This window comes from Anser anser (assembly GCF_964211835.1).
Source record: "Anser anser genome assembly, chromosome: 10".
NCBI lineage: Eukaryota > Metazoa > Chordata > Aves > Anseriformes > Anatidae > Anser > Anser anser.
This window is the reverse complement of record NC_139730.1, coordinates 14,356,730-14,383,368: the sequence shown is the minus strand read 5'-3', so window position 1 is coordinate 14,383,368 and position 26,639 is coordinate 14,356,730. Positions and strand designations below refer to the sequence as shown.

General features: G+C 38.4%; 1 protein-coding gene across 1 annotated transcript; it reads left to right on the top strand.

The window, feature by feature from the left end:
* IREB2 (iron responsive element binding protein 2) lies at window positions 1-25,950 on the top strand. Its single transcript, XM_083850839.1, has 22 exons — window positions 1-157; window positions 1,252-1,341; window positions 4,583-4,748; window positions 5,905-6,042; window positions 7,916-8,137; window positions 9,719-9,788; window positions 11,004-11,187; window positions 11,689-11,828; window positions 12,536-12,707; window positions 13,928-14,028; window positions 14,597-14,713; window positions 15,841-16,000; window positions 16,823-16,958; window positions 17,668-17,752; window positions 18,334-18,490; window positions 18,792-18,916; window positions 19,179-19,283; window positions 19,557-19,699; window positions 20,831-20,978; window positions 21,061-21,183; window positions 21,860-22,045; window positions 22,701-25,950. The coding sequence occupies exons 1-22, from the start codon at window positions 139-141 to the stop codon at window positions 22,809-22,811; spliced, it is 2,898 nt and encodes a 965-aa protein (XP_083706965.1). The 5' UTR covers window positions 1-138; the 3' UTR covers window positions 22,812-25,950.
* Window positions 25,951-26,639: the final 689 nt, after the last annotated feature.

Genomic DNA, 26,639 nt, shown 5'->3' with positions numbered 1-26,639 from the left:
GCTGCGGCGCGGCGGCTCTCGCGAGCGGCAGGCGGCCGGGCGGGGCGCGGCGTAGTCTCGCGAGAGCTGTGCGGCCCCGCCCGGGCCCGCTCCCCCCGGCGCCGCGCTCCCCCCGCCGCGCTAATATGGTCGCCGGCGATGGACCCTGCCAGGCCAGGTCAGTGCGGGCGGCGCGGTGCCGACACGGCCGCGCCCCGGGACCGGGCCTCGCCTCCGCCCTCCGCACCGGCGGCACGGGCTCGAGCGCGGGGCTGCTTGGCTCTTCAGCCGGGCCGGGCCGGGCCGGGCCGGGCCGCCCCGTCGCCCCCTCCCTCAGGCCGCCAGGCTGCGGCAGCGCTGCCCCGGCCCTGCAGCGGGCCGGGGGCGGTAGCGCGGGGACACCCCCCCCCCCCCCCGGCGCCCATTGTCCGCGGCCACCATCTTGGCGCCCGCGGCGCCCCGCGGTCCTGCTCGCGGGGCCGAGGCCTGGCGGCGGTGCCCGGCTGAGCGGGGCCGTGGTGCCCGTTTGGTGCTCGGCTTCTGCGAGCTGCTTGTAGCGAGTGCCCCGTGGCGGGCGTGCAGCCGCAGCGGGCGGCAGACAAAGGGCCAGCGGCGGCGGCAGGACCAGCGCTGGGTGCTGGTGCCCCCGGGAGCAGCCCGGTCACGTCACGTCACGTCACGTCTGAAGCCTTTCTCCCCGCTGCTCGTGATCCAGATTGTAATTCTTTACGCTCTTGCTGCACGCAATCTGAAGGGCTCGGTGGAATGTCAGTGGTGCGATCCCTTCGGTTAGCTAGTGATGGGACAAACGCCAGCCCCTCTGTGAACCCCTGGTCTTCTCCAGAAGGCGTTTTTCTCCTCACTTAACATCTGTCAGGAGGTTTACTTCTGGCTCTTGCTTGCCTGTCATTAGCCAAACACTTAATGAGTTATGTTTTGTAGTATATCTGTTTCTTATCTAGGTCGGTAAGGTGCATTTATTCTGTCCTGTAGATGGCAAACTGAGACAATAAAGGTCAAATGTGCATTTAGGCCTCCGACTATGCTGATGACTTGCTTGACCTGTACATACCTAGTAATATTAAAATTCATGTTAGTCACACATCTCCAACATTAGGTGTCCCAATCCACTTGGAAGCTTTTCCATTCGTGATTTACTTACAGTCCTAGAGAAGCAATATTTTTTGGTAAAACTAGAAATAAAAATCTGGCCTTCTGTCAGTTATCAAGCCTTCCATTCTTTCCTATCTGCAACTTTTTTTTTTTTTCCAGGAAGCCCTTACCAGCTTGTAATTGAAGCATTAACAAACTATCCACAAAAGAGGTTCTACAATGTCTCGAAGCTTGGAGGCACCAAGTATGGTAATGATAACTTTTAACAGTTGGCAATTAGGACAATACCAGTAGTAAACATGCACCACTTACTGCTGTAAAAGGTTACGAGATGTAGTTGTGAGTTGATGTAGTTGTGAGTTTGTGGGCTCTTATTAGGTATATTTGAAAGCTTATAATTTTCTGCTCTATTATTGCCTTGTGAAGCTGATTAATAGCTCAGGGCAGGGGGGATAATATTTCATGCAACTTTTTTTCATCAGGGGAGAAAGTGCAGCAGGTATCACCAGAGTCATACTCTAATACTACAGATCCAAATAATCTATCTTTTGTTAAAAATGAAGTAACTGAGAACTGGAGTGTAGTGCTTCCAAAAAACTTTTTTTTTTTAACTACAATTTTGTCCTGTTTGTTGGTTTGCTAATTTCACCTTAACAGCATCTTCAGATAGTGGATAACTTTGTTTACTGGAATGTAGCTTTTATCGCAGTTGCTGCGGAAGGATGAGTTCTGGTGGTGTGCAAACAAATGCTTAATCTCAGCATGTCATTAGTATGCTATGTGTCACTAAGTGATATGTGCCAAGAAGGTTTTTATTGGGCGTCTGTCTGGTTGCCTCCTAAAAAATAGAAAGCATTTGTGTGTGTGATGGGAGGAGGGATAGAACTGCAGATGGGGAGAGCTATAGATCACTGTTAGCTGGAATAGGTTTTAATCTTGCAGATAATCAAAGCATACTTTCATTATTTTCTTAGCTTTCATGTTAAACTCATAAAATACTTATACAAGGTATATATTATTAGAGTTATTTGGGATTTTTTCAGTTTTGCTTCTTTTAAGGCTGTGTTTCTTAACTAAAATATTGCCAGTGGATATTTCACTTTAAACCCATGTTTGACAGCAGTAATTACTTGCCTGTCCTTAAAAGGAAAGAGAGGGGAGCTTTTTCCAGGGCAACAATGGCTGCTGCAAATTTTGTGCAACAGCTTTGTGCTCTTGCAGATTTCTACTAATGTAATGCTGCAGTTAATCTTTCAGATAAGCACGTGAAAGGGAGGTAAAATGCTTCTGTTCATGGCTTTGTCTGAGAAGCAGCAGTAGGGTGGTAGCAACAAAGCCAGTCAGTTCTGCTCTAGTTTTTCTGAAGGTCCTTGTGGCTGGAGTGAGAGTTTAAACAGAAGATACTGCTTTCTGTCTGGATGAGTGAGTAAAGCTTGGAACAGCAGTGGAAGTAGGTGGAGAAATTCAGAGAAGACATGTAAACAGAATAGGATAAGAAGGCCTTTCTCTTCCAGTGGAGACTCATGTGCAGAAGTTGGAGGCTTTGTATTAATTGCATATTAAACGGATTTAAGTGCAGTGTGGGACAGCACTAATAAGAAATCCATTATCTGGAATTGTTCATTGCATTTGTTGCTAGAATATTAATTTTGGCTGTTGCTTGTTTGTCCTCTGCCTTAGGGCATCTGACTGTAATCTGACAATAAGTTAATCAGATTTCTAATGTAAATGTTAATTGAATTATATGACAACTTGATAGGAAGAATCCAATTCTTCTAGTGTTGAAAACATTAATCAATTATGGGTAAAATGGTAGCTAGAAAGACCTCAGAATGATGTAGGACAGAAGGGATGTCTGGAGATCTAGGCCCATGTCCCTGTTGGCACTAGGGCTGACTGGGAGAGCCTTTCTCACTTGAGCTCCACCAATCTGCGAGGACGGAGATTCCACTGCCTCTCTTGACCCTATGCTTCACCATCCTCCCTGTCACATCATCTTCGCTATACCCTATCACAGTATCCATTCCTGTGCCTTCTAACTTTTTTGTGTTTTCACTGGACACATCTCGGAGTCAGACTTCGCGTTCTCTGCAGTTCCTGTTAGGCTGTAGAAGATTACAGTTGGTTTGCTTTGCTTTCTTCTCTCAGAATGAGCAAACCAGGTCTCTTACCTGCTCCTGTGTGACAGGAGCTGCAGCCCCATAACAGCCCTAGGAGGTTCTTCTCTGGTTATGCTTTGGTTTGTTGAGGTTTGCCACAACCTCAGAGGCCCAAAGCTACACACACTATTGCAGATAGGGCCTTACTGCTGTCTAGTGGGGAGAAGTAATCCCTTCGTGGCTGCTGGCTGCTACCTGGCCCAATGTGCAGTTAGCTCTTATTGCTGCAAGGGTGCCCTGCTTAATGTTTGTAATCCAGGAAAAAGCAAAGCAGGTTGGTTCTGGTTATTTGGCTTTTAAGTGAAGTGGTGGCATTACAGCTGCTTCAGAATAGGTTTGGTGACACTTCTATATTATTTTGATTGACTTGTCTAATTAGACAACAGTAGATACCTGAGAAAGATGCATGATGAGAACAGTCAGCAAATCCTGTATTGATAGCTTGTGGATGAACTTCTGGACTAGGTTGAAACCACCAGATCTTAACTCTTTTGGCTAAAGCCTAAACTTAACTGTTTAACCCTCTTCTTTCAACTATTTAATATTTCTCACTGCTACCAAGTCATTTGTTTCCTTGAATTATACTGAGAAGAATGATATCTGGAGGAAAATGTGAATTCATCTTTTTTTGTTGTTTGCAGGGAATAGTGACATGCTTTTTTTTTTTTCCTTCCGCTTTTTTCGTTCTTATTTCCAGTTCCCTGAACTTCACCATGCCAGAAAGCTGTTTCTTTCAATACCTTAATCCAGATCAGAAACAAAGTAACTGAAGTTGTATTTAGTGAAATGCTATCCCTAATGTTTTATGAAATATGTTTATTTTTATGGCACGTGTCAGAATGGTTTCTGTTCTTCATACCACTTTTTATCAAAGACAAAGAAAATGATGTGACATTAGTTGCTTTTGGCTTGATATCTCAGGTAATGATGAAATTTACAGTTCAGAGATAGTTTTGGCATATTCTCATTGCTGTTGTCTGTCACCCATTCTGTTTGGTAATCCTGGCCCTAGATGCCTTGTATGCATTTCCTGCTGGCACAGCATACCTCTTAAGTGTCACTGACTTAACACAGTGCAGTCAAGGCGTGGGTATCTTCTGTTCAAATTCCGTATGATAATTCCTCTTCTGCAACGTACGCGCTCTGCAGCTCGCCATTCCCCATCTTATAACGAAGATCAAACCCAAAAGCAACTGGACAGTTGGGTTCCCGTAGCTCTCATCCTTCTAATCCCTAGCAAACTGGACCTCTTTAGAAATGTGAAATTTTAACTTAGCAAAGCATAGAAGCTTGAGGCTGTTGCACTAACTAAGTCACTTTGCCTACCCTAGATGTTCTGCCTTACTCTATTCGAGTGTTGTTTGAATCCAGTATCCGTAACTGTGATGGCTTCTTAGTGAAAGAAACAGATGCTATGAACATTTTAGACTGGAAGACAAAACAGAATAATGTTGAAGTGCCCTTCTGTCCTGCCAGAGTTGTTCTTCAAGATTTTACGTAAGTGGAGTGTGTGCTTACATGTGTGCATGAAATACTGTGAAATATCTGTGTAAACTCACTGAGGAGTAGGTGTACTTCAGCTTGAAAATAGAAGTAGCAGCTAGCCTTTTGATACTGAAATAGCTCTTTCTAAATAGCTCATGCACTGCTGCTGCTGTTCAGCAGATATAACGTAATTGCATGTGATGGAAGAATAGGAGTCGTTCGTATGCTACCCTGGTTTTAGCGCAGGTTGGTGAGGACGAAGCTGTTGGCCTACAAGGAACACTTTACAGGATAAGTGCCAAAACACAGATGGAAGTGACAGCGTTTTGACTGTAGCCAGATGGCTGACAGTTCATTGAAATACATAGTTTGTGCTTGAGACAACTGGAGATAACTATTGCTTGCTCCACAAGAATATGTAACCCAGTTCAAAGCATGAATAATAGATATTTAATAAGTCTTTTAATTTACTAACTTTCTGTGATTTGAGTATGGCTTAGCTGAAAGGACAGTCCTTCAGCAACTTGCAAATATTAAATGCAGGATGTCTTGGTGAATCATTGTCTAAGTGTTTATGAAGAAGTGAGGGAATTAAAAAAAAAAAAGAATTGTGATAGTAATAATAAAAAGTAACTTCTGTTTAGCAAGTGAAATTAAGAAGACTGATGTAGTAGTGTTCTTCCTTCAGTTTTGTACTTCAGCTACTCTTACCTATGTAATAACAAGGTTATCAGCTTCTGTAAAATGCTGAGCTTCAGAAATGACTGGCTCTGTAAGAACAGTAATACATGCTAAAGTATTAAAATATATAGCATGAGCATTGTTTGCAATACAAGATTTTATAAGGTAGTAAGCATCTGAAAATGATGTACATCACACTTCAGAAGCATAGCAGGACAAAAGAGCAAATACAATTATTTTCTTTAAGGTGTTTCTGTACTTTTTGGTATGTTACCTTAAAGCATGCTGTTTGGTGTTGTGAATTAGTACCAATTCCATTAAATTATAAAAATATTTGGACTTCTTTAAAACTTAGAGAATAGAAAAACAGGGTTATATTGTCTGAAACAGAACTCAAATAGTTAGATATAGACTTAGAAAGAAGCTTCTGTATTTTAGAGCATTAATGTCTGATGTTACTGTACTACTTTGCTTTTTCTTCTCGTAGTGGAATTCCAGCAATGGTGGATTTTGCTGCCATGAGGGAAGCGGTGAGAAATGCTGGAGGAGATCCTGTGAAAGTCAATCCTGCTTGCCCAACTGATCTCACTGTTGACCATTCTCTGCAGATTGATTTCAGCAAATGGTAATACTTTATTTTTTTGAGGAAATACGCACTCCTATCTGATACTGAACTGTGGGTTCACTCTGGTCTTTGTATTGTCCCATCCCATTAAATCACTTGTCGTGTCTGGATCCCTGGAAGTAGACTTGATGGTACCTAAAAGAGGACCAGATAAAAGTAGAAAAAAATAATACTTTAGAAGGAGAGAGAGAATGGTTCTAAGGGGTTATAGATGGAGCTGACAGAATACAAATTCTGGGCAGGAGATTGCTGACGTAAATTGGATCTGTCGTGGTTTCCAGAAGATAATGTCTCGAGAATGAGGTAGAGTGTTTGTCATTTTTGCTTTTCCCTGTTCTTACTGATAAAACTTTTTGGAAGTTTAGTATAATAGTAAGTCTCTTGTCACAGCTCTGGAGAGATGGCTTTGCAGTCAGATGTATTGAAGGACTGTAATTTCAGCTCGTAAGTTACAACTGTGACTTTATATAGGCTTTGATTTTGCTACAGATGAAGAACGGTTGTATAGATTTGGGGGAAGAGTGTACTTGGAGTCTGGAAAAGTATTAGGACTAGAAAACTGTCAGCCTGGTTTTCTTCTGACACGCACTGATGTGATGAAAACAGCCTTGGGCTGCCTTTTGCTAGAAACATAATGCTGCAGAAAAGGAAACTTGAATTTTATTCAGTGTATGCTGAAGTTCCCTTCTAATGCAGCTCCCCTCCACCCCTGTTCCCCCTTCATCATGGAGCCTTCCCAAAGGTGTGCAGAACCATGAATTGCTTGTTCTTTGCTCCAGGCTTTTTCCCCTGAATTTTTAGAATTCACAAACCGGGTATGGATATGAGTCATAATTCTGTAGACCTTCCAAGTATGTACAGGATTTCAATTTGGTTAATATCTTACGAGAGTGGAAAGCATGTTGCATATGCAGTTTCAGTCCTGTGGTCTGTCTAGTGTCTGAAGAGACAGTGGACTTAATTACATTTGGGCTAGCCTGAAATTATCAGCAACACCAAGTATTGACAAGAGGTCTCAGCGTGCTGCTTTGTAATGATAAATTGGGTTTCTGTAGTTTCACTTCTGGAAAGCTCGCAGGAACTCAGCAGCTGCTGACCTGTGATAAGAAACCCTTCCCTGCAGGATAGTTTGTGCTGCTTTTTACAGCTTCTATCTCCAGCTGATCAGAGGCTCATGGACTAAGTTGGGATTTAGACAAGGTATCCTCTAAGGCCATGCAGTATTCTGCAGTTAGATAACTACCTATCTTTCTGTGTTAAAGCTGCAGAAAGCAGTGGCTTTACAAGTCATTGATTTAGTAAATAATAATATGTAAGAAGGCATCCATCTTTCACAACTGGTTTCTTGACTCTCGTGGGGAAACTGAATATCCAACAAATAGTGGGTAGTGTGCCATATGGACTTTATTTTTAAAAAAGCACGACTTTTGTCTTCTGACAGAGTTGATTTGAGCATAAAATGTACCTGAGCTTTTGAGAATTTGTATCAAAAGCTTAATTAAATAGTAAGTTACATTTCTTTACTTGAAAAGGCTTTGTCATCTTCCTTAATGGATTGTATGAAACATGTATAGTACTACTGTAGAATAAGAAACATGCTTTAGAATAAGAAACATGCCAGTCCTCTGCTTGCATGAGGCGCTCCCCACCCATTCCAAGTGTAATGCCCTAAGTTTAGCCTTTGCAACATGTTCTTTTTTTAAACATGATCTTTCATGAACGAATTGATGGAGTTACTTGTCTGGTGTTAATCTTTAAGGAAATTCATTGCAGTTCACTTAACTAGTATAGCAGGGTAATACCTAAGTGAGCTTAAGTGGTTTGGAACCAAACAAACCTAATGTTTAAATGATTCTGCTATTTTATATTACAGTGCAATACAGAATACTCCAAATCCTGGAGGTGGTGAGTCACAGAAGCCGACGGCAAAGCTTTCTCCACTTAAAATACAGCCTCGGAAGTTACCTTGCAGGGGTCAGACTGGTTGCAAGGGGCCGTGTAGTGCTGGAGATTCGAGTCGCAACTCAGGACAGTTTTCTGCGCAGATTGAAAACACGCCAATCCTCTGTCCTTTTCACCTTCAGCCGGTGCCTGAGTATGAAAACTTCCTATTTTAATTACTTGCATCTTTGTGTGTTAAGTACTGCCTGGGACAGTTTAGAGAGACACATTTTTCTAAACATACTTCTGTACTTCTAGTCACACATTCTGTAGACTGCTTTCAGCATCTAGAAGGTCTGATGTAGCAGGTTTCAATTAGTCTAAGTTAGTCTAATTAGTCTAAATTTTTGAGAAGGATTTTAGTAAACAGTGCAGATGGCCGTTTGTGTGACTGTTGACTGTCATTTTAAATGACATTGTGAGACTTCCTTTCCTTACAAGGACAACAAAGCACAGGAGCAATCCTGTGTAAGTTAGAAAGTAAATGGCAATGAAACATTGTTTCATGGCTCAAAGTAAATTTTCATTTCCCTATGGGAGCTTTGCAGGAGTTTCTGGCTCTCGGCCTACACATTACTTCTCTCTCTGTAGTCTGGCAGTCTTTCTGTCACTGAGTTGAAAGTCAGCGTACATCCTGCCTTTATGTAATGGCACAGAGGAACCTCATATGTTTGTCTTTTCCAGATTTTCAATATTAACAGATCATTGTGTACTGTTCCATCTATGACAATTACATATAATCATCCTTCTTTCAGCTGCCACCTCTTTTCTCTGATAGACTATTCAGATGTCTATCTCCTTGTGCCTGACAGGTGTAGAATTTAAAAGCTGGTTGTCTTTGTTATTTTATAGATATGCAAATGTCCCTGCTCAGTGCAGGTGCAGTAATACAGAATTAGTGATGTTTTCAGCAATATTGATGTTTCTGGCAGGAAACCAGCAGTAACATTTGTTAAGCTGAAGGTTGAATGATGAGTGTCCCTAAGGGCTTTGCAAGACAATATACCTGCTAACCTTCTGACACTGCAAAGAAGAAAGGAGGAAGGGTCATTATGTAAAATCAGCCTCTGGAGAACTGAGGATTTTTTTCCTTCCTGGTGTAAAACAAGTGAATTCCTTCCTTGTCCACCTTCTCAAAGCAGAGGTTATTGCTCTTAAGTTGTGGGTTATTCCATAATGAATAACAGTTTCTTCATTAATATAACTTATAAAAGATAGTTCATGTTAAGAGACTGTACTAATGAGAAATTGTGAATAAAAAGTAGTGCCATAGAGGAAAAATGTACGGATATGGAGGATAGTTACAATGCCTTAATGTTCTACCCAGTTCCTAAAGGGCTAGTACTGAACATGGAGGGTGTTTTCCACATGAACTGGTGAACACCTTGATTCTTTGTGATAGTTGAAATTTGAGGTGTGCAACTCAGCAGAACATGAATTAGAGGAAAAAGATTCCTTACACTGTAGTACGTGATGGGAACAGATCTTATTTTTTGAGATTAAATGCTTGAGGCAAACTACACCTAAAAATAAATCTGTTCTCAGCACAGATTAAATCAATTATTTTTGACTGTTTACAGAACGTTTGCTGTAAGGAAGGAATTACCTTTGTTTTAATAAACCACTTCAAATTTTGCTGCAGGCTTAAACGAGTCTTTCATCAAACAAGCAAAAATAACTTGTTCTTTTGTACTTTGAAATTATGATAGTGCTTGTAAACTTACTATCTGCCTAGGCCTGAGACAGTATTGAAGAATCAAGAGATGGAATTCGGCAGAAATAGAGAGAGACTTCAATTTTTTAAGGTATGTCTGTGAACTTGCGGGCTTTGCATGGTGTGTGTTTTGGTTGTTTTAAGATCTTGCTCTGTTCTCTGCTGTTGTTCAGCTTTAGGTGATAAAAGAAATATAGTAATTTGGAAATGTCAGATGCTAATTAAATCTAAATTTAATATGTGAACAGAAAATTAGCTAATAACAGGTTTATGGCTTGAAATTTAAAATTGTTAAAAATTGTTAGACTGCAGAGTTTCTAAATGTAGGTGTCACTTAAAGGGGATAAAATATTTCTAATTCTGATTTGAAAAAGTTCACTATTTGATTGGTCTTGCAAATGTGAAGGTAATGGACAAAGTAGATATTTATGAAGCATTAGTCTTTTTAATGTGTTTGAATGAGCTCTGTGCTGTAGATCTCAATGAGCTTTTGAATAAAAGGTTGGTTTATCCCTATTCCTGTTGAAAATCTTATTGAAGTTAGAAGTGTTGAAGAGAAGCTGGTATTGAGGCATTGCTACTCTCCAGCTAGGCAGCCGTGCTAGTAGACATTGTGTTTAATACAAGTCTTCTGTGGCATCAGCATCTTTTTAGTCATGGATCTGCAGGATTGGTATTTGATCCTCATCCACTAATGTTGTTCATGAATTCAATGCAGTGATCCAAAAATCTTTTCATATAAGGAAACTAGGATATTTCTTTCAGAAAAGCTGCAGATTAGCTTTAATATTATTGAAAAGGGGAAACTGCCAAGCTGAATTTTGTTACAAGTCTCCATGGCAGTTTCTTTTATATCTAGCATGCTGAGTTTATGTGTAGCAAGACAGTTTTCTATATTGCCTGTTCAGTATTATACTGAGATGTAAAACCTGAACCGCAATCTGCTATAAATATTAATGGTTAGGTTCTGTTGTCCAAATATTAGTCTTAGCTGTGCTTGAAAATTAGTTGCATGAACGGGAAGTTAAGACTTTAGCCCAAAGCCCTGCTTTGGGAAGGTAAGTATGAATTATTGATGCAGCCTTTAACAGGAATTGAATGAATCGATTCAATTGCTAATCATTAAGAATGTGTAGAATCCAAGGGGCTCGTGTAACTTATTGACAAATGAGCAAAAGCCACTTAGATAAACAGCAAGTACTGTTATATTGCATATTAGCTTTGTCATTTTAGTTGTGTTCTAGTGAGAGTTGGATAAGCCTTTGGGGAAAAAAAAATCTTATTTCTCATTTTATAAAAATCACAGTGGAGTTCAAAGGTTTTCAAGAATATTTCTATAATTCCACCGGAGACTGGAATGGCGCACCAAGTTAACTTGGAGTATCTGTCAAGAATTGTTTTTGAAGTTAAAGATTTCCTGTATCCAGATAGTGTGGTTGGCACAGATTCTCATACGACCATGGTAAATGGCTTGGGTATCTTGGGCTGGGGTAAGTATGCGAAGAGTAACTTGATAGCACTTTGAAAGGCGTACTAAACTGTTTCCTACTGAATATTTCTGTTACAAGCATAACAAACTGTTTTGAATTGTTCTTCAAAATGTTTTTTGTTTAATAGTAATCTGAGCTAGTATATCATCGAGAAACTACTTGAATTTTAAAAGAAAATAGCAAAAAAAATGGGTATTGAAGTGCTTTCTGGACATGCAGTAAAAAATCTAGAGAAAGGTTTCCTTCCTCATGGGAAATAAATTTAGATGCAGAGTATTTTCTATTAGGTTGTGAAGTCCAGCAACTTAAGCAGTCGTCTTGCTCAATGTCTCTCATGTACAAATATTTAATGGAAAATATCTGCATTTCTTGCTGTAGCCTTTAGGCTTAACAGAAGAGCTTTATTAGATTTTTAGAAGAGCTTTATTAGATTTTTAGAACTTAAGTAACAGACTAAATATTTTTAAACTGATGAAAACCAACATAATATTCACCTTCCAGGTGTGGGGGGGATTGAAACAGAAGCAGTGATGCTGGGGATGCCAGTTACTCTCACTCTGCCGGAGGTGGTTGGGTGCGAACTGACAGGCACAGCCAGCCCACTTGCTACATCCATAGATATTGTTCTGAGCATTACTAAGGTAAGAGTTCAATGCCGTCTCAAACCAAGTAAAATGTGTTGTGAGTTCCACCATGGGAGAGGTTTAGAAGTAAATTAAATGCTGAGAGTATTTCTGGTATACCTTTAAACATTCCAGAGTGTTTTTCCTCTGTAGTGGTTTATTTATAAGTCCTTAAAAAAAAAGTCTGTACAGGATAGAGGAACACAGAGAAGCCTTAATTCCTTTTTTTCTTCTATTTACAGCATGTAGGCTTCTTCTCTAGCTCAAACTTCTTCTGGATACCTTTTTTCTTCTAAAATCCTGCTAGACATAAGGCCAATCTATAGTTATAGTCTGGTATGACTGAAGAATGTATTTTCTGAAGCCAGGGTTTTGCCATCTATCCAGATTTAGTAGATGAAAAGCTAGTGTCAAAGTATTTAAGAACTTTGATTGCTTTGAAAATATATTCTGGCGTAATGCTTTGAGAAGCATCTGTATGTTCTTGACTAGGAAATCTGAAGAACTCTGCTGCGAATGGAGGTGTGTGTAATCATGTCAAGTTCCAGTCTAGACTTGAGAACTCAGTATCTTAATGGGGTTTGGAGTATTTTTATTTTTTTTGCATATGTGGGACTTTGTTTTATTTCAGACATTCATGACTTCCTAATTGCGGGCTGTTGCAAGAGGTATTGCTTACATTATCTCTTGAGATAACAAATGTTGTTGTGTGTTCTTTTAAACAGCATCTTAGGCAAGCTGATGTTGCCGGAAAATTTGTTGAGTTCTTTGGGAGTGGCGTTTCCCAGCTGTCTGTAGCAGACCGAACCACAATAGCAAATATGTGTCCTGAATATGGTGCTATTCTGAGCTTTTTCCCTGTTGATAATGTGACATTGAAGCACTTAAAGCATACAGGTAAAGATGAAATTTCAGGTACTGATTCATAGTAATAGAGTTTCAGATGTGTTAATGCACTTGCAGAAAACTCCATACTTAGAACCCTGCAGAAGATCACTGTTTGTCTTGGATTTAACATACAAAATCCTGCCATACAATTACGATCTGTGTTGTGGGATATACTAAGCTAAAACTTCTATCCTGTAGAATCTCATGGCCTATCTTGTCTCCATGTGTTCCGCATATTTAAGTGAGGCTGTAACTTTTGCACATAGAACACTGGGCCATGGAAAACTGACTTGTCCTTGAGGTTTGCATCCAGTCTGGTTCATTTATCTGATAGCTAATTTATTAACATTGTGTTGTTTTTGCTGAACTGTTCTTTTAACTTTCAGAATCGTTGTTTTTGAAAGCATGTGTAAACTTTGAAGTATAAGAAAATTCTCGTTTATATTTTCAAGAATATATGGAATATAGAATGGCTTGGGTCGGAAGGGACATCTATATATGGAATTAATCCCTTAACCACCTGTAGAATCCTTATGAAATCAGCATCTAAAATACTTCTTATGAAGTGAAACAGCAGAAAACCCACAACATGTTTTTGACTTTCACAGTGATTTTTTTTTTCCTTTGAAACGCATTATTTCAATGACATTTTAAGCTAAGGTAGAAGGGTGTCCATTCCTTATTAACCTAGAGCAAATACAGAAAGCCACAGGGTAACAAACAACAAAAGCTCATTAACATTAGTAAGCCTCTCTGAAACTGAAGTCTGTCGTTTTTAAGTACTAGTTAAAACATTTTTAATACCAAATATGCTTTGTCTGGTCAGCACAGAGCAAACAAAACATATTTTCTAACCATGGCCAGTAATATGGGATATTATCAACTAAACACATGATCTGTCTTAAATCGCAGTAGGGGAAGAAATTCATGAACTTAAGGGAAAAATCTGTAAGTTTAGAGCTACAATTGCTAGTGTCGAGATGGCTTATTTTGTTCCTTGATCTAAGAGGGAAAGTTAAATGAATTTGAAAACAAAGAACAAACAAAATGTGTTTTAATTAATATGTCATTCTTGATAGCTCCTAGATGGTGTGATACAGAAGTGGTGTGCCTTGGGAAAAGGACTACTTTGGATGTTCAGGGATAATTTTTGATTGAAACAGTCTCAATTTCTGAGAGCTGTGTTTTGTTTTTATTTATTTGACTTTCTCATGTTTGTATTTACTAAGGTTTTGACAAGGCCAAGCTTGAAGTCATGGAAGCATATCTTAAAGCTGTGAAGTTATTTAGAAATTATGAGAGTTCTTCCAGAGAACCTGAGTATTCCCAGGTATGCTTGAAATGACTTGTTTTCTGTACATTTGTTTCTCATAACAAGTAACAGCTGCTGATTTAAGTGTCTCCTGCTGTAACTTGTATTGCTTTAATGAAGTTGTGTTTAACTCACAATTCTAAACTGGGCATGTTTGCAAAATTTGGGTGGGGGTAGGAGAAAGGGGAAATAATCTTCATTTCAACGAAGAGGTATGTATTTTAATTCCTATTGCTCCCAAGTGATTGTGCAAGTCTTAGGGATGGTAGAAAGTTAGGGGATAATGTTTAAAGCAGTTTGAAGAAGAACCTTTTAAGGTTTGGATAGACAACATGTTTTTACCCCAAAAAGTTGGACCAGATGATCTCAGAGGTCCCTTCTAACCTGGACTATGATTTTGTGATTTCTATAATTTTGTGATTGATAGTCTTGTACAATGAACCATCTTGAAAATGGAAGGCTAGAGTTTTAATGTCTCAGAACATTGGTATTTTAAACAAAACATGTCCTGGGTGTTTCAAAGGAGTGTATTAAATAATGTGGAGCTGGGATTGATTAATGCATGCTTCTTTTCTTTCTTTTTCAGATAGTGCAAATTAGTTTAAGTTCTATAATTCCATATGTCAGTGGCCCCAAGAGATCCCAAGATAGAGTGGCTGTTAATAACATGAAAAGTGACTTCCAAGCCTGCTTAAATGAAAAGGTTTGTACAACTGATGTACTCTTTGAAAGGTACCATAATCCACACAAGTAAATGTTGTTTACTCCTTGCACACCTGCTGAGCCCTAGTTATTACTATGTGAACAGATAATCTAAAGATATTATTTCCTTGCTTGACAAACGTCCCTAGGGTAGTAGCTGGTAAATCATAGGCATGCTCATCACGAACGTAATATTCAAAAGTCCTTATTCTCACAATTTAGACCATACAGAGGGAAGCTTTAGTAATGAGTAGTGTAAGCCTGGGAAGTGTTTTATTTTCCTTTTTTTTTTTTTTTTAAAGAGCTGCATTTTACTTAATTTCCTAAACAGAATTACAAGAGGAGAAAGTCCATCTTGTGTTAAAGGAGATGCAGAAAGACTTTAAAGATTTGAAGCTACCTAGTGGTCTAGGTTTTTAAATTCTGTTTCATCCACTTGCATGGAATTTTTTGCTTGCAGTGTAGTTTGACTTCAGAGGAAGTTGTTTTACTCTTAAGCTGGTGTTTTTGGTTTGCAGTAAGCATAGGCATCTAAGAATGTAGATAATACAGAAATGCATGGTCATTTTTAATGTTGGTCGTTAAAGTTAAGGGCTAGCAACAGTATTTGATCAGAAACATTTCCACTTAGAAGTTCTGTCAAAATTCTTTGGCTTTAGCATTTCTGGCTTGTAATGAGGTATATAAAATGGAATGATCAGTTGTGGTGGGGAAAGAAATCAGAACAGGTTATGGATGACAGTGCTGAAGAGCTGGAGGAGCTAGTTTGCATTTAGTTATCCTTTTCAAATTAGTCTTGGGTATGCCTCTAATTCAGAAACAAGCATTATATAAAATGAGATAGACTCTTAAGGAACTGTTCTTTTGTGTGTAGCAAGAAATACGTGGCATCAACCATCCTTTGACTGGCGTTTGTTCACAGTTGTTGCAAAGTTAATGTAACTACAAAGAAAGGATGAGACTTATATGCATGGCAAGTGAGGTGTGTGAACTGATGACTTGCAAAATCTGCGTAAGGGTTCCTAATGGGACAGCTGAGTATTAGTCCAAAATGGGTGTTCACTTGGTCAGGCTGTAATGTCATACTTAATGTAGTATAATATTTGCTAACATATTTTTGTTATCTAGACTGGTGTTAAAGGGTTTCAGATTGCAGTTGAGAAACAGAATGACATTGTACCTGTTCAGTATGAAGGAAATGAATACAAGCTATCTCATGGCTGCATTGTCATTGCTGCAGTAATCAGCTGTACCAATAATTGCAATCCGTCTGTCATGCTTGCTGCAGGTATGTTGTCTGGTAGCAACCTGATCTTAATGTTGTGCCCATGTTTACACAGCCTTTACCTTCACTTTTGTAGGTTCTCTGTAATGACTGGAAGGCTTCAAATGGTACACTTCTAGCCTTAAACTTGTATGTTCAAGAGGTTAGGTAATGTGAGATTTTCTTCAATAATATGATCTCAAAATTTGTCATAAAGTAGTTGTAATAATAGTAATTCAGAAATATTTCTATTTGGTAGCATTTCAACAGGTAACCAGGTTTAGGGCTGCCTTCAGGTGGATGCACATTTTGACACAAATTGATGCAGAAGGTGGGCTTTGTCATAGATGATAATAGCTTGAACTGCATGGCTAGCAGCAGAGTCTGGAAAGTAAATCCAGTTTGCTGAACAATTGCTCTGTGCCTTAACAGTTAGGTACTACGTGCTATGTCTTTATAAGATGCATGTAATTTTCCTGGAACTCCTGGTTAACTCTTCTCAGACCTTGCTTTGTTTCCTTTAAGATCCCTTGTGGCTAAGGCAAGTTTCACTTTGAAGCTGTGTGACCTTTATCAGTGGAGGAGTGTTGTACTGATGGCCAGCTAGAACATGGGAAATATTTTTGTTATAGAAGTGAAAATGGGCATCTACAGAGCAGGAATGAGAGCTAAAACCTGAATTATATTGTTACGAATAAAGTAACTTTATTCAGACAAGTAGTTACTTTAATAAATTGAAGGTCCCCATGGCCTTTTTTATGCTTGGTTTAAATAAGTTAGCATCGTGTACATGTTATTTTAAGGGGTATACAAAACATAAGCTGTCTTTCTTTTTTTGTCTTGTAGGACTTCTGGCCAAAAAAGCTGTTGAAGCTGGCCTAGTGGTAAAGCCCTATATAAGAACAAGTTTATCACCAGGCAGTGGAATGGTTACACATTACCTCAGTTCAAGTGGAGTATTACCATACCTTAGTAAGCTTGGGTACGTTTTGATTCCTGTTCCATTTGTTATTTCAGAAAAATAGTTCACGTGGGTTTTTGTACAGGTTGATAACCATGCTTGCTATTCACTTTGGGACGGCTAATTCTTAAGCTTGCTAGTCTGTCATTTTAGCTATGTGTTTATTTAGGGTTGTTTCACTCAATTTTATTCCCACCTTAGAATTTATTATGTGTAAATTTTTACTGTAGCTGAGCTCTGAGTTTCAGTAACAAGCTACATATGTGTACGTATCTTTCTCAGGATGCACTAGTTCTTGTATTTTGAAAGTGGAAGCTGGATGTAAATTCTTCAGGGCGGTCTGTTAACATTCAGCCTGAATTGGCCTTTTCAGGCTTTCATGGGGTGTTTAGCATGCTTTTGGTTACTCGGTAGAAATAATAGTTAGATTAGGTTCATAGTTCTCTAATAGTGCCCAGGTGTGCTCTGTGAGGAACATTACTGCCTTTGCTTTGCCAGTACTTAAGGAACTGAAACCTTTTGAGGTATTTTATTTGATTAACCTTGATTGGTTACAAAAATTTTCTTGCTTGCATCAATGAGATGCGATGTCTGCCGTTAAATTCCTAAAATGCCTATATAATAAAGGGGAAGAAAAATCCTCTTAGTGACAACTAATAAAAAAGGCTTTTTGCTAACAAACTGCTCTTAATGATTTAATGTGCTACTTGATTGTTTTTTTTTATTGTAGCTTTGAGGTTGTCGGTTATGGGTGTTCAACCTGTGTTGGAAACACTGCTCCCCTTCCAGAAGCCATCAGGAATGCAATAAAACAGGTAGAGGTCCAAGGCTTGTTGAATACAGAAACGTACTCATTACAGTGTTGAATGACAAAGAAATACAGGAATCTGCAAAAGGAACTTTGTTCGTGGCTTGGACTTAGTAATATTCTCAAGCCTCTGCATTTCAGAAGGAGACCATTGATTGCTATGGGAAATAAATGTAACATAGTCTTCATAGCATACAGATACAAACTGTAAGATAAATACATAGGACCTAATCTTAGGAAGGATGTAATGTGCAAGGAGTTTAAGGAGTTATGTCCTGGACTGATTTGAACCAGCGGTGTGCAAATAGCTGCAGCACTCTTCTCCTGTGAAATAGAAGGAAGAAGTAACAAATTAGGCAGAAGTTCACTGAAGTGACTAGAGGACACATTAGAGTTGAGATAAATCCTTTTGATGGTAGGAGGAAGAGGAGGGGTAGCACTGGAGAATAAAGTGCTTTTGTGTTGAAGAATTAGGATATCTTTTTGAAGTGGAATGCTAAAAGCACATCTTAGTCATCAAAAAAAATAACAGAAGCTGTTGTAGTACTATGAAGTCCTGAAAAAATTACATCTGGATCTGACTTTCAGGGTGATATAATTGCCTGTGGAGTGTTGTCTGGAACAAAGAACTTTGAAGGACGTCTCTGCGACTGTGTCCGTGCCAACTACCTTGCTTCTCCACCGCTAGTAGTTGCTTATGCTATTGCAGGCACTGTTAGAATAGACTTTGAGACTGAGCCTTTGGGTAAGTATTTCCATATGTCTCATATTTCTATTTCTAATGCATACCTAGAAGAAGTTTCTTCCTGTGCATTTCAGCATACTACAACAGGATATTGAAGAGAATGCACAGTTACATTTGACGTTGCTAGCAGCTAAAACAAAACATCCACTTAACTGTTTCTTAAATTCTTAAGATTCTTAAATTCTTTGTGTCTGGTATCTTCTCTGAAGAGCTGAGTGTGTGTACGTATATGAATATAATGTGTATTGACAATCTAAGTATTTTGCTTCAAAATTGTTTTTCTGTTTAAAACCCTCCTCAGGCACTGGCTTTAATGGCAAAAGTATCTACCTACGAGATATTTGGCCCACCCGAAAAGAGCTACACACAGTGGAGGAAGAGTGTGTGATATCATCCATGTTTAAGGAATTGAAAGAAAAAATGGAGGTAAGAATGGTCTTTTGTTCTAAAACTTAGAGTGCATTTCATTATAGTCTTATATTCCAGTTGAATGTGATTGGATTGTCAGTTATTTTCATTATGCTAAAGGAGGATTTGACTGATATGGTTACCTATATACTACAAGTTGCCTTATTGATATTATGTCATATAACTTAAAAAAAAAAAAAAAGTCACGAAAAGGTCTTTGCTTTCAGAATGTAAAAAGACTGTAAACAAATTCTTGTTCGTTTTGGTTACTTTTATGTAGAAGGGAAACAAACGATGGAATTCACTGGAAGCGCCTGAGTCAGCTTTATTTCCCTGGGATTTGAAATCTACTTATATCAGATGTCCTTCCTTTTTTGATAAACTTGTAAGTACATTGGATCTACCCACCAGACTATATGCATTAGATTTAAGTAAGGGAATAGCTGTTCCAGTAAAGCTTTGGTGTGTAAGTATCAAATTTGATCATTGCTAATACTTGTCTTCTAAATATTGTTTGTATATTTGGAATGAGGGGAGCCTGTGTATTCTCTTCATATATTGCAGATGCCTGTTATGTCTAAAAGGCTCTAAGAAGAAAAATGGGTGTTATCTATCTTGTTCAGTTCCTCCTCATCACGTCTCCCCCCTTCTCTTTTAGGCCAAAGAACCAGTTTCACCACAAGCGATTGAAAATGCCCATGTCTTGTTGTATTTGGGAGATTCTGTAACTACAGATCACATATCCCCTGCTGGAAGCATTGCAAGGAGTAGTGCTGCTGCTAAGTATCTGACCAACAAAGGGTATGTTTTTTTCATATTAAACAGCTCTGATTGTATCAGAGGATTGCTTTACAAGTCAAATAACTGATCATCATTGTTGCTTGTCAATATAAATACCTGTCTGCATCAAGTGGAGGTTGTACATGGTTAAGCAAAATAGTAATTGCTACTGGGATTTGTAAGTAATCACTGATCTTGTGGTCCTGTCTAATGTTACATCAAACAACTGAGACCTACTGCAAGAGCTCATTGTTGTAACTGTTAAGGTAACATCTGCTGCCAAATACAGGCCAAAGAAAAAATGACTTCTTAATTTACAAAGTGTGATCTTATGTTAACGTGAGGTTAGTGACTGCTACTGTTATCAGCCTCAAGAAGAGTTGGATAGATGTGCAGAACAGATCAGAAGTTCCAGAAGCATGTATCGTTTGAGAAAGTGAAGCCTGGTCTTACAAATGTAAATTTGGTGCTTTAGCTTATTTCTGCATCAGACAGCATCTTGCAGTGGTAGTGGTGGGTGCCTTTCATCTCTTCTGAAATTCTGTAGAGACCATATAATGAGATGCTGATCTCTTCAGTGTCACAACTCCACTGAGTATTTTGGAAATTGTTTTGTACTATATTGCAAAGATGTATTATGATTAGTATCAGTGGAGCATGACAAAATAATAGCCTGTGGTGTGGACTCCGTGTTTTTAACTTGTATTCAGTCTGAATGAGTAGTATTAAAAGAGAATTAATGGATGTTTGCTTCTAAGATGGTGGTTTGATTTAAGAGTAAAGCTGTCATTCTGGTGCAATATTTATTGATAAACATGCTGTTGGAGGTGAGAGGATAAGTAACCATGCTTCGTGTAAGATAACTCCTGTTTTAAATACCATACTATTCATAACACTTGATAATGAAGTTACAGAAAATGCATTTAAAATTTCAGCTTTCATCTAGCAATGATTTACATGTTCATTATATTATTATAATAAATATTATAATCAAATTAGAAAATTAATTGCATTTGTCAGATAAATAGTTCTTTACTTCTTGTGCTTATAACTTAATGTTTTTGAGATGCCGTGATACTTAAAATCATAATATTGTTCTAAATAAGGTAATCTTTGAAACAACTGATTCCCTTTTAAATGTTTTTATTGTAGACTCACACCTCGTGAATTCAACTCTTATGGAGCTCGAAGAGGTAATGATGCTGTGATGACAAGAGGTACCTTTGCAAATATCAAGCTTCTGAATAAGTTCATAGGAAAACCGGCTCCTAAAACAATTCATTTTCCATCTGGACAAACGGTAAAAATATTTGTTTTTATAGCTACTTTAAAAATGTGATAAAATTTAGAACTCACTCAAATTATTTCATTTCATTCCACAGCTAGATGTGTTTGAAGCAGCAGAGTTGTACCAGAAAGAAGGCATTCCTGTAATTATTTTAGCAGGAAAGAAGTATGGACTGGGCAGCTCAAGAGACTGGGCGGCAAAAGGACCTTTTCTACTGGTACTGCTAGTTGTTTTTCAACACTGTGGTTTTTGGTGCCTTTTGGTACCTTAAAAAAAATAGCTTCGGGTATAAATCTGTTTAGAAACTGTCTTCAACCTCAAATATAATACCACATTTTGTTTGTAAAAATTTGAGTAATTTCTTTGCTAGAACCTTCGTAGAAGAACCTTCATGGAAGAGTGACTGGTCAGAGGAGTAAATCTGAATTTCATAAGCATGTAACTTACAAACATGTAACTTAGCATCCTAGACTACAGACATTGAGGTAGCTTAGATATTTATCTAGTGTTGGGCTCTGTTTGGTTTCTATAGGGATTTTAGCATCTAGCTGTTGTAGACTAATTCCTTGTAATATTCATAATATATTTTGAGTTAGACAGTCATTCTTGCACAAGTCTGGAGTAATAGAAGCAACTATATTGCATGTGGGACTTTCTCCCTGATAACTACAGCATTGTCACTTCATTCTAAAACTGTTTCATACTGTATGGACCTGCTCCAGCTTATTTGCTGTCTAGCTATAAAGCTAAAAGATGTTACCTACTTACAGGACTCATACAAAGCACTCTTTTCTTCACCTTGTGTTTTTTACATAAATTATTTGAAGCTTGTTTCTGTATTTAACTGTAAGTCACTACTATACTGAACTACTAAATTTCGTGTATTTTTGCAGGGTGTTAAAGCTGTCCTAGCTGAAAGCTACGAGAAGGTCCATAAAAGCCAATTGATTGGAATAGGCATAGCTCCACTTCAGTTTCTTCCTGGGGAAAATCCAAATACTTTGGGTCTCACTGGCAGAGAGCAGTTTTCTATATTGTTCCCTCCAGAGCTGTCGCCTGGAATGACTTTGGATATTAAGGTATCTCTGCAGTACTTTTTTAATTTCTTACTGAACGTGCTCATGATTAACTCCTTTCTGTGCTTTCAGTCCTGATGATTGGAAGCAGGGAACAGTATTTGATCTTCTTTGAAAGTAAACTGATAGTCTGGCCTAAAGTTTGTCCTGGTTATTGAAGTTTACCAAAGTACATGTAAACATATTAGGTAATAAGCCTTCCTTCTATGCACTCCTTATGCAGCCTGAAATCCTTCATTTTTAACTTTATAGCATTGCTTTCCCCCTTTATGGGCACTCTGTTAGGGTAGAATTGAGTCTTAGCTCATTCAGGTTCCTTGAAAAACAAGAGTGAAACTATTTGAGGGAGGATTCAGCTTTCCATCCTGTATAAAGGATCTTTATGGTAAATATAATCTGCCATTTTAAGGAAATGGCTTTTTGTTGTTACCAGTAGTGTAATTACAATACGTAGCATGCCCCCAACTGGATCGAAGCTGGTAGAGTAGGCCTTCGTTCTATTCCCAGAAATCTCTGTTCTGCAGTGGCAGATAATCAAATTGAATTTGCTTGTGTTAAGCTTGCTTGTGTAACTTGGGGTTAGAATACTAACTGAGAATAAGCAAGGGGAGGTGAAAGGAAAACTCTTGATTGTGGTCTCTCTGCTTTTATTTTGAAGACAAGCACTGGAAAAGTGTTCAGCGTGATTGCCTTGTTTGAAAACGACGTGGAGATAACTTTATACAAATATGGTGGAAGTCTAAACTTTGTGGCTCAAAGATTCTTATAGTAACTACTGACTCTATGGGTACCTTGCATTAACTGGTAATCCTGAAAATGCCTTGTGTGAACCCAGGAATCTGTACTGTGGAACTGCAAACAGTCCTAGTGTGCTCAAAGTTACTTCGTCCATGGATGTAAAAGATTGTGAATCATTGTAACTGCAAGAAGATCCTTCCTGATTTTAAATAATATTCTAATGGTGCTATTAAACATTGCTAAAATCAACATGTGTGTTGTGGCAGAGAGCTGTAAGTATGGAGGGGATGTTTTATGAGACCATTTTGTAAATAAACTACACGAAATCTGAAACTGATTGTGCTGAAGATTATTATGTAAGATTTTCTGCAGTTGTTTCCACTTAGTTTTTGCACCTGTAATCTGTGTACTGCTGTTTGTTGGTTTAAGGGTAGCAGATGGTATGAAATGTTAAAGGCCAGACATGTTTTTTGGCATCAAAGTCTTAGAACAGATCTTCAGTTTTTAATTATCTGCTCTTTAAATTATGGGCTGAGCAAAAAGCAGTCCACAAGACCCACGGTGTCCTGTATGATAGATCATGATTTACCTTATGGCATTATATCCCATATGGATTTAAAACTGCTCATGCCATGAAGTACTGTGTGCTAGAGGTATGAAGTTTGCATGGGCAACATCTCTGCATTTAACAAAATGCCCACGATGTATTTTGTTCATGCTGATCAAATATAGCACCCTGGCCTTTTGGTAAGCTGCAATTTGTCATGTCCACCTTAAGGTGTGCAGTTTGTCCTTTATGCCATCAGGTTTTTACTGTAATGTTTGATATCATTAGCCAAAGTACTTCCCTTTAGAATTTTAACATTTAAAAAAGTTTATTATGACTGTTTAAATTCCTCTGCTTTAAACGCAGCGTATGTCTAATAAATTCTGCTTGTCAAATGTTAACTAGCTGAGATAGCCATACTGCCTTTTACTGCTTTCTAATATGCTGTTAGTTTGCAGCTCTTCTGAACAAGTATCAGATTCCCCGGCTGAAGATCTCTGGATACCGAACAAATTTGGCTCTTAGCCACTGCAACTCCAATAAATGTAATTATCAGTGTATTGGTGATTAAAAAAAATAATAATAATAATAAAATCCACTGTTGCATATTTAATATTAATGAAAGATGCACAGTTTCTGCATAAGTGCTTTTGTTTTATCACTGCAATAATCATTGATTTTCTAATCAGTGCAAGTGAGTCTTTACTGATAGCTTCAAGATAGCTATTTCTGTGCTCCTATATCTTGAACAGCTTCATAGTACCACTTACTGTTATGCAGAGATTAACTTCTTTTGAAGGGCAAAGTTGCAATAACTTGCCTATAACTTGTCAAGATTTTGCTTTTAGATTTTTGCTCTTGATAAACATTGTCTAAAATGTCAAAACTTGTAAGAGGAGTACGTTAGCTTTACTACATGTGCTTTATTTAAATTTATAACCAGACGCTAAGCCAGTTGACTTGCAGAATAAGATGCTGTTTAAGGATTTGAATGGTGTATGTTTGACATGCCTAAAAATATAAAGTAAAAAAACCTGACAATTATATCAATACAGTATAATTTCTGGACAGTTCAAATGCTACGTTCCATTTCTTTGGCATAATTCTGATATATCTTCTTATTTTACTGGCCAAAATTCCTTAAGGGTTGAAATTCTATATGCTTCACTAATTTGGCTGTTTTTCTTTTAGTTGAAATTAAAAAAACAACCAACATTCCAGTGACTCATACCATTGATGGGTAATAAATCAATGAATTCTTGAATACTGTATTCAACTGAATGCTGAATGAGTTTGTTCTGCGGTACGCTTTTGGCTAATTTTATCAAGAGTTAAGATCTTATTTCTTGTATAACAGCATCTAATACTTCTTTTTCAGCTCAAGGATATATTCTTAGTCGAAGAAAATGCATGTTCATTATTGAGGAGCAAGTAAGACTTTAGAGCTGTCACGTAATGATGCCTCATGCAGATGATAAATGAAAATACAGCTACCAGGCTGTTTAAAAAATTTTTCTGTGACTGCTTATGCTTGAGTGGGATCCAGCCTCCCACCCTCTCTAGTGCAGTAACACTCGTTGTGTCAGACGGAGATAGGGATCCAAGCCATTTCAAGGTAAACCAATATTGTGAAGTTAAGTGCAATTTCAAGGGCTGTGACTTATCCACAAGTTATTGTCACCAATAATAGTAGTCATCTCTTACAAGAGACGTGATGGCTTCATTATCATAGCAACTACTTGAAATCTGCCGCACTCCTATGCCTTAACATCAGTGAAAGACAGCTCAAAGCAGAGATGCTGTTAACCTTGAGGCTCATGCTGATAGCGTCTCGGTCTCTTGTGCAGACTGACTCCTACCCTTAAGATCTGTACGTATGAAGTGTAGCAGGTGCTGAGAGGAACAGCGCTGCTTGTGTAGCCATCTCCTGCTTCTCATGTGGTAGTGAACTGCCAATGAAGGACCCTTGTGTGATTATCCATGGCAACGTGCCTGTCCCCTCTCCCAGTGTGTAGCAGTGAACATTATAAAGTCCAGGTCAATAACTCAGCAGTGAAGGAGGGACATTTGACTTTGAACATAGTGCTAGGAACCTGTGAGCAACAGGCTAGGAACCTGTGAGCAACAGTGAAGTTTGCCTTCTGGCAGTGGCAGTATATACGATACAGTCTGAGGATTGCTGTGATCACACAAAAAAGCATTGTTCAATCAGACTTTATAGCATCTTAAAACATAGGAGGAAGTGCTCCTTTTTGAGGAAGTGACTGTGTTAGATGTATTTAACCTGGAATTGTGTCTCCAGTTTGATTTGGAGAAGAATCTATAACAGTTTTTCTAAACATTTACTCTGTGCCCTTCCCCCCCCCTCCAAATGACAAAACTTTGGGATAGTGTTGATGTTTATACACTTTACACCGAAGTTTAAGGACATAAAATTATGTATATTGATAATATTTAAGCAACTGCAAATCTGTCTGCTGTTTAAAGCCAACAAAGCAGTCGTAAGTTTTAAGTTCAGTAAGTATTGTATAGCTGTATCTTATAAGAAGTTCAGTTGATGACAATTGTGCATAAAATGTTACTGATGCTGTAAATTATTTTTAATAAAGAAAATTGTATCACAGTTCTTGTAGTTACCATCTATTTTTAATAGATCATGTGGAATAAAGTTAAAATGACACGAAGTCTGGAAGTGTAGGGTGAATAAGGAAAAGGTTATCATTATGCATCAGTGTAGTTTTCTCTTTAGGAGTGTCTTGTGTGGTTTCCAAAGCATGCTTAATCAGTTTAGAAGGAGGCTTTCTCTGTCAGCTGAGCTCCAGATATCCCTCTGGATATTAAATCAAATGACTTCTGAATAATCTGCTTATTTTTCTTAAGGAAAACATCTACTTCAATTTAGAATGTAGATCAACCCATGTATTAAAGCATACTGCTGACTAAGGTTACATTTATGGCATGTAGAGCTTACACATGTGACAAGTTTTTTCCAGAGTTGACTTGGGGCTATCTAACATCAGTGCGTCTTCAAAGACGTGCATTCAGAAGAGGCAATTAAACTGGCATCCAGTGCAGATGGACAATTAAAAGTTTATTTTTCTTACAGATAATGGTAGGAGAGGCTGAAGTACAGCTTTAGCCCTGGGGGTTGCCTTAGGAATGCAGCATGCTTTCCACCAGAGTACCAGGCAGGCAAGAAGCGTGCATAACTGTCTTAAATGTTGGCCCTGCTGTCTGGAAACTAAGGCAGGACTAACTGTAAAATGCGTTGTAGTTACTGTTTACAGAGAGAGCGAGTACCTTCTGATTTTT

What these genes read in the sequence shown, in the direction of transcription:
- IREB2 (XM_083850839.1), top strand. An exon ending in CACCTTCAGCCGGTGCCTGA is followed by an intron (nt 8,138 to 9,718) that starts GTATGAAAACTT and finishes CTATCTGCCTAG; the next exon opens with GCCTGAGACAGTATTGAAGA. An exon ending in CTTGGGTATCTTGGGCTGGG is followed by an intron (nt 11,188 to 11,688) that starts GTAAGTATGCGA and finishes TTCACCTTCCAG; the next exon opens with GTGTGGGGGGGATTGAAACA.